General features: G+C 38.8%; 1 protein-coding gene across 8 annotated transcripts in view; it reads right to left on the bottom strand.

The window, feature by feature from the left end:
* The window catches only part of CD200 (CD200 molecule), a 108175-nt gene extending 106686 nt beyond the window's left edge, over positions 1 to 1489 (bottom strand). For 4 of the 8 annotated variants that reach the window (XM_088024446.1, XM_088024451.1, XM_088024444.1 and 1 more), the window contains exon 1: positions 1356 to 1488. In XM_088024446.1, the coding sequence (XP_087880572.1) occupies positions 1356 to 1367 (12 nt within the window). In that variant the 5' untranslated portion in view covers positions 1368 to 1488. Of the gene's footprint in view, positions 1 to 1355 lie in introns of all 8 variants that reach the window. The other 4 variants (XR_015768449.1, XM_088024462.1, XM_088024460.1 and 1 more) reach the window with 2 other exon arrangements.
* Positions 1490 to 14208: the final 12719 nt, after the last annotated feature.

The following is a 14208-nucleotide window of genomic DNA, read 5'->3' as shown; positions in this document are numbered from 1 at the left end:
ACCCTTCTATTAAAAAGACTATGCAAGTTCGTACATGTAATGCCTCCAGAATAGTGAGTGATACGAGTAAGCACTAAATAAATATCGTTATTTCATTGGGTTGCTATGAGAATTAAGCATTGAAATCACTTAATACAGTGCGTAAGATACAGTAAATCCCAATACATGTTAGGTAACTAAAAAAAAAAAAAAAAACCATTAATCAAACCACATACAGGGAGTACAAAATGAAAATGGAGAAATCCACTTCTACCCCTTGCCAGGAGGGCCAGGGTTCCCAGGGACCTGGTCTTACCTGGCAGCTACCCCTCTGGCAGCTAACTGCTCCTATCCATGCCTCTTTCCCCTGAATTTCTAGGTGCAAATCCTGCTCCCATCACGTGTAGTCGCATGGGCTTCTGAAAATTAACCTCTCTGATTGTTTATTTGTAAAAGCACATAACAATTCCTCCTCTGAAGGATGGCTGTGAAGATTAGCAGCATCCAGTGCGCCGAGTAAACACAAGCTCCCAGGCCACCATTCTCCTTTGTTAAGAAAGATACTGAAATGACTGGCCGTGCGGTCTTGCCAGTAAACCATATGTGAAAAAAAAAGAAAAGAAAAAAATACCTTGAGGTATTACTTGTATTTGGATTTTAATCTTGTATTATTATTAGTCTTTTCAATTCTCCCAACGTAAATAAAAATCCGCTCATTCAGTTTGCGCCATGTAAACAGATCCGGAATAAACAAAATGTCTGTCTCTCCTGGATACCCTGGGGTTTAACCCTGATTTATCTGGCCCTCTTTGGCTCCCGAGGCAAAGGACCAAAGGATGGAGAAAGAGGCCGTGCCTCAAGGAGGGAGCGAGCTCTGAACCCTGAATCCTGCAGCCCCCACCTCAACTTTGGGTGCCAGCACGAAGCCAAAGCAGCACCCGCCATCCCCTTCTTGGGACAACATAAAATAGAACGTGCTTTCGCGCGCTCGGGTCGGGGCCAGGGAGCCCAGCCGCCAGCGTGCCGGGAGGACTGGCCGACCACCGGCGCGCGCCTCCCCGCCCAGGCCCCCTCCGAGGACAATGATCTCGAGAGAAGCGTCTCCGTCTCCGAGGCCCCCGCCTGGCGGCATCCTTCTAGGACAACTGGCACAGAGAACCGGGACTCCGGGACCAGCCTGGAAACCACCCTTCGCGAGGCAAAAATCCTCTTCTCGGCAAGGCTAGGCGTCGCGGGGAAAGCGCCGGCACCAAGCCCAGCGCCCGACCAGCCCCGGGCGAGCCGCAGCCGGACGCACTCAGGCCGCCGCCGTCCCCAGGGCAGCCGGACCGACATCGCCCGCCCTGCGCCCTCCTTCCACGCCCGGCCCCGCTCACCGGCCTCCCCATGGTCGCTCCCGGCCGCGCGCGGTTGCAGCCTTCAGCTGCAAAGCCCGAGGGATCTCATCGCTGCGCGCCCAGCGCCTCCAGCTCAGGGAGGCGGGCCAATGCCCCGCCCCGGCACCGAGCCGTAGTGGTGGTCCACTCACCCTCAAGAACTGCCCACAGGAGCCCGGCCACACGGGGTTTTCAGTTTAAAAGTCCCCGCCCTGAAATATTTCCAGTCCTTAGATGTGACGGTTGGGGAAACTGAGAAAGCACGGGGGTGGGGGGGGGCGGAAATACACTTTTTCCATTTTCATTTGACAGGGACAGAAAGGAAATGGGGGAGGTGAGGAGTCATCGGTTGGGCGGTAGCACTCAGGAATGGCAACCTGCACTGTTAAGCAGGTGTTAAATAACAGGAGGTGGTGAAACCGAGAAAGAACAAAGGCTTTTCTTTGGGAGTCCTGGAATCGCAGTTCGGGGAGCACAGGTTCGGGGAAACCAGAAAAGTGCTGTGCTCTAGTAGGGAAAGCAAGGGGTTTTATGAAAAATAAGGAAGGGGTGATTACATGAGGCAGATAAAGAAAATAAGGGAAAAAGGTGCTAATTTGGTGCTGACCAGTGGAGCCACTTCTGATAACTACTGCTTTATTTTTGCTGTCAAATTAAGTTGTCCCTAGTATGTATTAACTACCTTTACTGTCTTCATATGACCTGAATGCCAGTTGCTGTGTTGAAATTTAACTGTTTGTAAAACTATTGTCGCTTCTGGCTCAGTTCAAGAGTTCATTAGTTGGAAAGGAAAATGGAGCATCAAGATGGAATCTCTCAGGTCCAGAAATTTAACACAATTCCACACAGGCATGTCAGAAATGAAGAATTTTGAGAAATGTTATTCAGTTTCTCCAGATGTCACCTATAAAAATTAAAAAAAAATGTTTTGAGGCCGAATTTAACCAACAGACGCTTTTAAAAAACAAATGCACATTTATTTTTATCCAGAATCAAATTTTGGATTTAAGCAATCAATTCTGTAATGATCTCTTCTTTCAGAGTGACTGGTTGGTTGGTTGGTTTGTTCTTCTTACAGGAAGAGGTTTCCTTCCACTTGTTTGGTGAGGAAGATTCTTATTTTAACAAGTTCCAGAGTTCTTGGCTCTTAGAGAGAGAGAGGTAAACAGATCTACGAATTATTCATCTCCTGAAATCTTCCTGTTTTCTTACCACCACCCTCTGACAAGTTGCTGGGAAAGAGCTTTTAATTAAGGATCCATGGACCTGTAAACTACATAGCTGGAAGCACATCAAAAACTGCACATTCCCAGCTCTCCAGAGCCTGTCACTACCACCACCACCACCACCCCGCCCCCACCCCACTGTCCTACTTTTAACCTCCTAGACTAGGCTTGCCTGTTGGTACGCTTCATATAAATGGCATCAGAGACGACGACCTCATTTGTATCTGGTTTCTTTCACTCAACAGTAGGTTTGAAGAATTCTTCCTTGTGACTGCATATAGGTGTGATTCATTCATTCTCTCTGTTGTAGACTATCCATTCTGTAAATGCTGTACACCACATTTATTTCTCTATGCTACTGTTAATGGAAATTTGTTTTCCAGTTTAGGGTTATTTTTAATAGTGGTGCTATAAACATTCTAATACGTGGCTTTCTGTGAACATATGTAGACCATTCTGTTAGATTATTTTTTATTTTTGCCAGATATGTCTTTTCCTTTTGCTTTATTTTTAATCTTTCTCTATTCTTTTTTTCCCAAGTGTCAGATATTTTGCGGGACCTAAATTTTTAAAATCTACTCAAAGACTCTGTTCCAGATTTCATAAACAAAATATTATACAATTATAGGATAAAAAAAGATTTCTGTAAAGGATATAATTCTCATAAAATTTATTCCATCCAAACTCTCCATGAAAACACTTTCAAAAGTATCCTAAGAAAAATGAACATTAATCCAGGAGGATGCAACATAGAAAGATATATAGAAGGAATAAATAATTCATCAAAATTTATAATTGTCCCAAAAAAGCAAGATTCCTCAAATTGTATCTCTGTAATAAAATAATTGAATAATTCAAACCTACATGGAGGGAGGAAATGAGATATGAGAGGTAAGAGAATTTTGGCAAGATATATATGTTTAAGAAATTGACATTATAGGGGCACCTGGTGGCTCAGTCCTTAAGCGTCTGCCTTCGGTTCAGGTCATGATCCCAGGGTCCTGGGATTGAGCACCACATGGGGCTCCCTGCTTGGCGGGAAGCCTGCTTCTCCCTCTCCCACTCCCCCTGCTTGTGTTCCCTCCCTCACTGTGTCTCTCTCTGTCAAATAAATAAATAAAATCTTAAAAAAAAAAGAAAGAGAAATTGACATTATAAAATAAAGAGAAGTATTGTCCTTAGTAAGTTAGGAGAGAACATCAGAAGAATAGTAACAAAAGAATATTTAACTTCATAACAGCATGGGAGAAAAAAGAATATAACTAAAATGATATGAAAGTTAAAAATAAAATGGAAAAGATGTCCTATTATATCAGTTACTACAACATATACAAATAGGTTAAAAACACAAAAGATAGAAACCTAGGACACAGAAGAGTAAACAAGGGAGGGGAAAAATCCCTGCCATTATGAAGCATAAACATCACTTTAAAAATTCTTTGGAAAAGAAAAAATGTGCTTACATAATTTAACATTTTGCAAACAAGGGAAAGATGACATTTACAATTCTTGGATAAATCTAAAGAAGTAGTTAGAGCTAATTTATCATCTTAACTGTACTTATCATATACCAATGTTGAACAAAAGAAGCAGTGAACTCGAAATAAAAAGTGTAGATAAAACTAAAGGCAAAAATCAATAAAAAGGAACAAAATTGAATGACTACAAAAAGAGCTTTTTCTAGAAATTAATTAAACAAACCTATGGTAAAAATTACTAAGAAAATTGGGGTGCCTGGATGGCTCAGTTGGCTAAGCGTCTGACTCTTGATTTCGGCTGAGGTCGTGATCTCAGGGTGGTGAGATCGAGCCCTGTGTGGGGCTCTGCGCTGGTTGTGGAGCCTGCTTAAGATTTTCTCTCTCCCTCTCCCTCTGCCCTTTCCCCCATCTAAAAAATTACTGAGAAAATTAGAAAAAAAGAAACAATATAAAATGAAATATGAGAAGTAGAACTGACATAATAGAAAAAAATAAGACAATATTATGAACATTCATATCAATTTGAAAACACAAAATGCATAAAATTCTGAAAATGACAAGTTGGTCATAAAAATTTAAAGACTGACACTTTAACAATAGTAAGTCTTCCAATACATGACTATAGGATATTGTTCCATTTGCTGTGTTTTCTCTAATTTCCTTCATTGATTTTTTTAAGTTTATTTATTTTTAGTAATCTCTACACCCAACTTGAACTCAAACTCATGACCTCAACGTCAAGAGTCACATGCTCTACCTACTGAGCCAGGCAGGTGCCCCTCATTAACATTTTATATCAGTATGCAAGCCTTTCACCTCCTTTGTTGGGTTTATTCCTAAGTATTTTATTCCTTTTGGTGTTATTGTAAATGGAATTGTTTTTCCTAATTTCCATTTCAGACAGTTCATTATTAGCGTGTAGAAACACAACTGATTTTTGTATGTTGATTTTGTAATTTTACTGAATTTGCTTATTTGTTCTAAAAGTTTTTTATGGAGTCTTTGGGATTTTCTACATATAAGATCATGGCATCTGCAAACAGGGACAGTTTAGGTCTTCCTTACTGATTTCCCTGCCTTTTGTTTTGTTTTGTTTTGTTTTTCCTCCACGAATTACTGTGGCTAGGACTTCCAGTATTATGTTAAACAAAAGTGGCAAGAGGGAGCATTCATGCTTTGTTCCTGATTATTGAGGTCAAGCTTACAGTGTTTTACCACTGAGTGGGTTGTTAGCTATGGGTTTTTCATATATGACATTTATTATGTTGAGATACTTTCCTTCTTTCTATACCTAATTTGTTCAAAGTTTTTATCATGAAAGTGTTTAGAATTTTTCAAATGCTTTTTCTACATGTATTTAGAGGATTGTGTGATTCTTATTCTTTATTGTGTTAATATGGTGTAGCACATTAATTTTCAGATGTTGAATTATCCTTGCATCCCAGGGATAAATACTACTTGGTCATCCTGTATGAACCTTTTAATATGCTGTTGGATTCAGTTTGCTAGTATTTTGTTGAAGATTTTTGCCTCTATATTTGTCGGAATATTGACTGGCTGTTTTACTTGTGACGTCTTGGACTGTGATGTCAAGGTAGTGCGGGCTTCAAAACATGAGTTTGGAAGTCTTCCCTCCTCTTTAATTTTTTTGAAGGAGTTTGAGAAGCATTGGCATTAATTCTTGTTTAAATGTTTGGTAGAATTCACTAGTGAAGCCATATAGTCCTGGCCTTTTCTCTGTTGAAAGTTTTTTGATTTCTGATTTACTCTCCATACTAGCTATAGGTCTCTTCAGACTTTCTACTTTATGATCTAATCATGGGAGGTTAGATGTCTCTAGGAATTTATCCATTTCTTCTAGGTTACCCAGGCTTTTAGTGTATAATTTTGTAATATTGTCTTATGACCCTTTTTATTTATATGGCATCAGTCTCTTCTTTCATTTCTGATTTTATTTACTTGAGTCTTCACTCTTTTTTTCTTAGTTTAGCTGATAGTTTATCAATTTTGTTTACCTTTTCAGAAAACCAGCTCTCCGTTTTGTTAATTTTTTCTATTATTTTTGTTTTCTCCTGCTCAAATTTTTGTTACTTCCTTTTGCTAACTTTGAGATCAGTTTTTTCTTCTTTTTCTAGCTCCTTAAGGAATAGAGTTGCGTGTTTTATGCAATCCCTATCAAAATTCCCATAGCGTTTTTTGACAGAAATTAAAACACACACACACACACACAATTCTATAATTCACATGGGACACAAAAAACCATGAATAGTTAAATCAATCTTGAGAAAGAAGAATGAAGCTGGAGGCATCATACTTCCTGATTTCAGAATATAGTACAAAGGTACAGTAATCAAAACAGAGCAGAACTAGCATAATGACAGACATATGGACCTAGGGAATAGATTAGAGAACTCAGGAATAAATCCACGCATTTGTAGTCAACCGATTTTTACAAGGGTGTCAAGAACACACAATGGAGGTAGGATCATCTCTTGAATGAATGATGTTGAGAAAACTAAATATCCACATTCAAAAGCATGAAACTGGACCCTTCCTTCACAACACCAGAAAAATCAACTCAAAATAGATTAAAGACTTAAATGTAAAACCTGAAACTATGAAACTCTTAGAACACATGGAGAAAAAGTTTCCTGAGATTGGTCTTGGCAATGATTTCATGGCTATGACAACAAAAGTACAGACAACCAAAAACACAAATAGACAAATTGGACTCTATGAAGCTAAAAAGCTACTGCATGGCAAAGGAGACAACAGACAGAAAGGGCAGGCTACAGAATGGGCAGAAATACTCTCAGGAGTCCTTAGGAGACATAGTTCATCACAAGCATGCAAATATTGCTTTCTCACTGTTATTAATGCATCTAAGACTGTAACCTATTTGCATGTATTTGAGCTATGGAACAGGGAATGATTACTGAGATTCACCAGCAAGTAGTTCCAGCGTAGGCAACAACTTTTGGCGGCTTTCAGGGTTCATTCTTCTCCACATGAATCTTAAAGGTCTTGACTCAAGCCCGAAGTGTCTGTGGTCCTCCAGTCCCTTGCTGATGGTTCGTAGCCCTGAGCCTCTGCATCTTACTTCTCTCACTTACTGTCACATCATCTGGCCTAATGAGTTTCTAAAACTGGTTTTCATTTTATTGAGGGCATGTTTCCAGGTATGTTTTTAAGTTAGTCAGTGCTAGTGATAAAAGATAACTTGAGCTCCGGAAAAATGTTTCAAACCATCTAAATGATAAGAGGTTCATCTTCAAGGGGAACCCTCCTACGCTATTGGTGGGAATGCAAGCTAGTGTAGCCACCTCTGGAAAACAGTATGGGGGTTCCTCAAAAAGTTGAAAATAGAGCTACCCTACGACCCAGCAATTGTACTACTGGGTATTTACTCCAAGGACACAACTCTAGTGAACCAAAGGGGCACCTGCACCCATGTTTGTAGCAGCAATGTCCACAGTAGCCAAACTATGGAAAGAGTTCAGATGTCCATGGGCAGATGAATGGATAAAGATGATGTGGTGCATATATACAATGGAATATTACGCAGCCACCAAAAAAATGAAATCTTGCCATTTGCAATGACCTGGATGAACTAGAAGGTATCATGCTAAGTGAAATAAGTCAATCAAAGAAAAACAATTATCATATGATCTCACTGATATGTGGAATTTGAGAAACAAGACAGAGGATCAGAGGGGAAGAGAGGAAGAAATGAAACAAGATGAAACCAGAGAGGGAGACAAATCATAAGAGACTCTTAATCTCAGGAAACAAACTGGGGATTGCTGAAGGAGAGAGGGGTGGGGATATGGGGTAACTGGGTGATAGACATTGAGGAGGGCATGTGATAGAATGAACACTGGGTATTACATGACTGATGGATCACAGACCTGTACCCCTGAAACAAATAATACATTAAATGTATTATTGTAAATGTAATTAAATGTATCATTGTAAATGTAAATTAATTGAATTTAAATTAAAAAAAAAAGCTACTTAGTGGCAGAATTAAGCCTCAGTTGAGGGGAAAAAAAAAGAGAGGTTAATCTCCAAAGCATATAAAGAACTCCTGCAATTCCGTAGCAAAAGAAAACTAATAACCCAACTAAAAAAATAGGCTAAGAATCTGAACAGATATTTCTCCAAAGAAGATATAAACGGCCAACAGGTATGTGAAGAAGTGCTCAATGTCGTTAATCATCAGGGAAATGCAAATCAATACCACAATGAGATATTACCTGACACATGCTGGGATGGCTGTTATCAAGAAAACAAGACAGGGGCGCCTGGGTGGCTCAGTTGGTTAAGCGACTGCCTTCGGCTCAGGTCATGATCCTGGAGTCCCGGGATCGAGTCCCACATCGGGCTCCCTGCTCGGCGGGGAGTCTGCTTCTCCCTCTGACCCTCTTCCCTCTCGTGCTCTCTGTCTCTCTCTCTCTCTCTCTCTCTCTCAAATAAATAAATAAAATCTTTAAAAAAAAAAAAGAAAAGAAAACAAGACAGGGCAGAGTTAGGAGGGCTCTGAGTTCATCTCTCACTGACACACCAAGGCAACAACTACATGTGATGCAACTCACTCTGAAAACAAGCCTGGTGAGACTGGTGGGACAGATTTTTCATAAATAAAGACATAAACAGAATCCCATTGAAAAGGGGAGGAAGGGCAGAGGTGCAGCCAGGAACCAAGCTTCCAGCATGGTGACCTACAAGCAGAAGGGATTTCACAAGTGCAGAGGTCCTCCCCAAGGAGCAAGGGGATCAAGCCCCACATCAGGCACCCCGGGGGCTCTGATACAGGGAAGGGAAGATGAGGCCTCATAATGATGGGGGAAACAAAGGCAAAAGAAATGCAGCTTAAATTAAAATTGCCTTACAGGGCGCCTGGGTGGCTCAGTTGGTTAAGCGACTGCCTTCAGCTCAGGTCATGATCCCAGAGTCCCGGGATCGAGTCCCACATCAGGCTCCCTGCTCAGCAAGGAGCCTGCTTCTCCCTCTGACCCTTCCCCCTCTCATGTACTCTCTCTCTCATTCTCACTCTCTCAAATAAATAAATAAATAAATCTTTAAAAAAAATTAAAAAAAATAAAATTGCCTTACAGCTTGCAGCTCACTGATAGACACCTGAAACACGCAAAGTGTGACCTCCCCCAAAGAACTCCTGGCTGCCTTAGTGACTTAATGTTTTTTATTTTATTTTATTGTTTTATTATTTTATTGATTAACATATAATGTATCATTTGCTACAGGGGTACAGGTCTGTGATTCATCAGTCTTACACAACACCCACCACAACACATACCCTCCCCAGTGTCCGTCCCCCGGCTACCCCATCCCCCTACCCCCTCCCCTCCAGCAGCCCTCAGTTTGTTTCCTGAGATTGAGAGTCTCTTATGGTTTGTCTCCCTCTCTGGTTTCATTGTTTCAACTTTTCCTCTCTTCCCCTATGATCTTCTACCTTGTTTCTTAAGGTCTGCACATCAGTGAGATCATGTTTAATAGTAACCTTATCTTGGCAGCAGCTGGCCCTTCAAGGTCCTGAAAAGCAAGGCTTTTCAGATTCCTCCGAGACTTGCTCCATCCCTAACCCCCACGAATTAGAAAGTAGGCAATGAGTCACTGCTCACAATCCCAGTATTGCTCTTTCTGTCCACAGGTCCTGTCTCTTCAGTAGGGAAGGGGTGAAGGTATAGGCTGGGGAGATAGAAGGCCCCCGAATCCCTTGACAAGGCTCTGGAACTATTCCTGGCAAGTGGAGACACTGAGACAGAGCAGAACAAGAGATAAGGCGGGGCATCTGAGTGGCTCAGTCTGTTAAACGGCTGCCTTCAGCTCAGGTCATGATCCCAAGGTCCTGGGATCGAGTTCCGCATTGGGCTCCCTGCTCAGCGGGGACCCTGCTTCTCCCGCTCCCTCTACTGTTTCCCCCACTTGTGCTCTCTGGTTCTCTCTCTTTAAAAAAAGAAAAGAAAAGAAAAAAAGAGATAAGGGGAAAAACCAAGACAGCACAAGAATCTCAAGGCCACAAGCTTCCCAGTCGGTTTCAATAAAAGACTGCCACTAAACGGCCTCAGTGGCAACCCACTCAGGACCCCTCTCACTCTAGAGAGCTTTTTCTTTCCTTTCTGCTCTCACCTTCACTTCATAGCTTCACTTTACCCTTTTGTGTCCATGAGATTCATTCTTCCACTCCACGAGACAAGAGCCCTGCAATCCTGCAACACTAACACCTGGCTTTGAAAATCAGCCGGACTTAACTCCAGGAGCTTTGAAAATTGGTGGAGCTTCATTTGGGGAGAGCCAGAGGGATACAGAAATTGAGACTCTTAAAGGGCCAGCACACTATATCACTCTGAGACCCAGCACAGGGGCCGCATTTTGAAAAGCACCTGGGTTATCCATGAAGATTTATGGACTAATTTTAGCATGTCTGTGAATTACTATTGTTAATTGATATATATATATCTATATTCATATAGCTATAGATATCAATCACATCTTCTTTATCCATTCATATATATATATATATACATATATATATAATGGAATATTACTCAGCCATAAAAAATAAAAAAATGAAATCTTTCCATTCACAACATGGATGGACCTAGAGGGTATTATGCTAAATGACGTAAGTCAGAGAAAGACAAATACCATGTGACTTCAGTTATATGTGGAATCTAACAAACAAAACAAACCAACATACCAACCAACCAACAAAAAACAGAAAGATTCATAAATACAGAGAACAAACTGATAGTTATCCAAGGGGAAGGGGGTGGGGGAATGGGCAAATTTAGGTGAAGGGAATTAAGAGGGACAAACTTACAGTTATAAAATAATGAAGTCACAGGGATGAAAAGTACAGTATAGGGAAAAATCAATAATATGGTAATAACTATATAACAGAAGGTAGCTACTAGTATTGTGGTGAGCATGTGTAATATATAGAATTGTCAAGTCACCATGTTGTACACCTGAACTAATACATAATATTGCATGTCAACTGTACTTCAATTAAAAAAAACTTGTTAATAACTAGAAAGAAACAAAACAAAACAAATAAAACAAGAAACAGAAGACAACACATGTCGTTGGTGAGGATGTGGAGAAATAGGAACACTTGTGCGCTATTGGTGGGGATGCAAAATGGTACAGCCACTGTGGAAAACAATATGGAGATGTCTTTAAAAATTAAAAATAGAACTATATATGATGCAATCCCAATTCTGGATATTTATGTAAAAGAATTGAAATCAGGAGCTCAAAAAGCTATTACTATTTTCATGTGTTCATTGCAGCACTATGCACAATAGTCAAGATGTGGAAACAACCTAAATGTTGATCTACAGATGAATTTCATCTACAGATGAAAATGTGATATATACATGCAATAGAATACTACTCAGCCTCAAAAAGAAGGCAATTCTGCAATAGGTGACAATATTGGTGAAGCTCAAGGACATTATGCTAAGTGAGATAAGCCAGTCACCGAAAGACAAATGCTTCATGATTCCACTTATGTGAAGACTCTAAAATAATCAAATTCATAGAATCAAAGAGTAAGCAGTGGTTGCCAGGGGCTGGGGAAAGGGAGAAATGGAGAGCTACTAACCAATAAGCATAAGTTAAGCAATGTGCGTAAGTTCTAGAGATCTGCTGTACAACATTATACCTATAATCAATAATACTATATTGTATGCTTAAAAATTTTGTTAGGAGTATAGATCTCATGCTAAATGTTCTTACTACAATAAAATAAAATCATTTAAAATTAGGAAAAGAATAATAAAAATCAGCATAAAAATTCATAATTTAATAAGCCAGTCACTTTGAAAGCAATTAAGCTGAAATCAAAGAAAACTCCACAGACCCAGATAATTGTGAAGGAATAGAAATAGCCATCTTATATACATGTTCCTAAATGGAGAACTATTAAAAGATTAAGTTCTTTCTCTGAGGTTACTGTCAATTTCAAAACCTTAATTTGAAAATTTTATTTCAAAGCCAGGGAAAGATAATTTAAAAAAATGAAAACTATTGTCCTGTTTTATTTATAAATATAAGCAAAAATATACTCCCAGAATGATTTAACACTAGATATCTCTCAACGCAGTTTATCATATTAATGGACTACTATAGAAAATTCATATGAGGGGCGCCTGGGTGGCTCAGTTGGTTAAGCAACTGCCTTCGGCTCAGGTCATGATCCTGGAGTCCCGGGATCGAGTCCCATATCGGGCTCCCTGCTCAGCGGGGAGTCTGCTTCTCCCTCTGACCCTCTTCCCTCTTGTGCTCTGTCTCTCATTCTCTCTCTCTCAAATAAATAAATAAAATCTTAAAAAAAAAGTCTTTAAAAAAAAAGAAAATTCATATGACTATATTAACAGATACAAAATTACTTCTTAAGTTCAACAGTCTATATATAATAAAATGACAGAAAATAGAAATATTAAAACGTTTCTTGAAATCGATTATATGATTAATAGCCAAACACTGCAGCAAATACCATACTTGAGAAATTTAAAACACAGTCTTTAATTTCAGAAAAGCAAGACAAAGGTAACTGGTGTTATTTAATATAAAAAAGAGGTATAAAAAATAGAAAGGAAAAAGCAAAAATGTCATTGAGTGCACAAGAGATGATTATCTACATAGAAAACTTTTAGATAAACAGAAAAACTTTTAACTAATAGTTTAGCAAGATTTCCAAATATAGGTTAGCCTAAAAAATCCAGAACTGTTCCTAAATCACTAATAACCAGCTAGAAATTTTCATTAAAAAAATAAGATACTGGAGGCACCTGGGTGACTCCCGGGATTGAGTCCTGCATCAGGCTCCCTGCTCAGCGAGGAGTCTGCTTCTCCCTCTGCCCCTCCACCCTGCTCATGATCTCTTTCTCTCATGCTCGCTCTCTCTCAAATAAATAAATTCTTTAAAAAAAAAAGATACCATTCATCATAGTGAACAAATTAAAAGTACTGAGGAATTAATTTAGCAAAAATTATACAAAACCTACAGAGAGAAAGTTTTAAAACTTTCCTAAAAGACATTCAGAAAGACTTGAATAAATGAATAGCATATTTATGGGTGGAGTAAATTACACTGTAAAGATATCAATGCTCTCTAAATTAAATTAATCTATCAATTCAGTGTAAGACTAACCAAAATTGCAGCTATATTTTTTTAATGAAATAAACTTATTTCACGGTCTGTGTGTGTGTGTGTGTGTGTGTGTATCCCTGAAGAGATACATCTTTAAAAAACACAAAAAGGGATCTCTCCCTACCACATTTCAACATAACAAAAGACCATAATAATAAAAACTATACGCAATCATGAAGAAACTAAAAATTCAACAATGGAACAAAACTCTCTACCTGAGAGAGCTAAAAACAGAGCTCATCAATAAGGAAAGGGACAGATTGTATATAAGTGATGTTAGGAAATCTGTCTCATTACATGATGAAAATTAACAGTACATGTCATTCCTGCGTTATGTACAAATGTTAAAAGACCTAAATATGAAATAGAAAAATATGAAGCTAATAAATGTGATTATATTTTTGTGAACTTACATGAATGATTACTTCTTAAATAAGTCCCCAAATTCAAAGTGTTAGGTGAAAAAATTGATGGATTTAACAACATTAAAGCATCAAATATTTCTGTTCTTTTAATGATATAACTGAAAAATTTAGTAGTGTGGTGCTAAATAGGGAGAAGTAATCACTATCTAGTACATAAAGAATCTAGAATATAAAGAATTTCTGCAAATACAGACAACAACCAGAAGATATAGATAAGAACCTCAAAGAAAGGGAAACCTGAATGGCTGAGAAATATATATATATATATAGTCATAAATATATGAAGACATGCTCATATTTATTAATACTCAAAAAAAAAAGCAAAATTAGAGCAGTCATTCAACTAAGGGTCTTGAATCAGGGAATGAATAGAAACATTCAGTCATTAATATTAATACCATTTCACTTGAACCCACTAGTTCATTAAACTGGATTATATAAACAAATCTGTTTCCATTTATTTTTAAAAATGGTAATTGCTTCTACCGAATGGATGATTTAATATGGAAGGTTAAGTCTTAAATTTGAAGTATGCACAATGAC

Source organism: Eumetopias jubatus, unplaced genomic scaffold, assembly GCF_037043125.1.
Source record: "Eumetopias jubatus isolate StellerSeaLion01/CBP00866 unplaced genomic scaffold, mEumJub1_p1.0 scaffold_1, whole genome shotgun sequence".
Lineage (NCBI taxonomy): Eukaryota > Metazoa > Chordata > Mammalia > Carnivora > Otariidae > Eumetopias > Eumetopias jubatus.
This window is presented reverse-complemented; position numbering and strand designations above follow the sequence as displayed.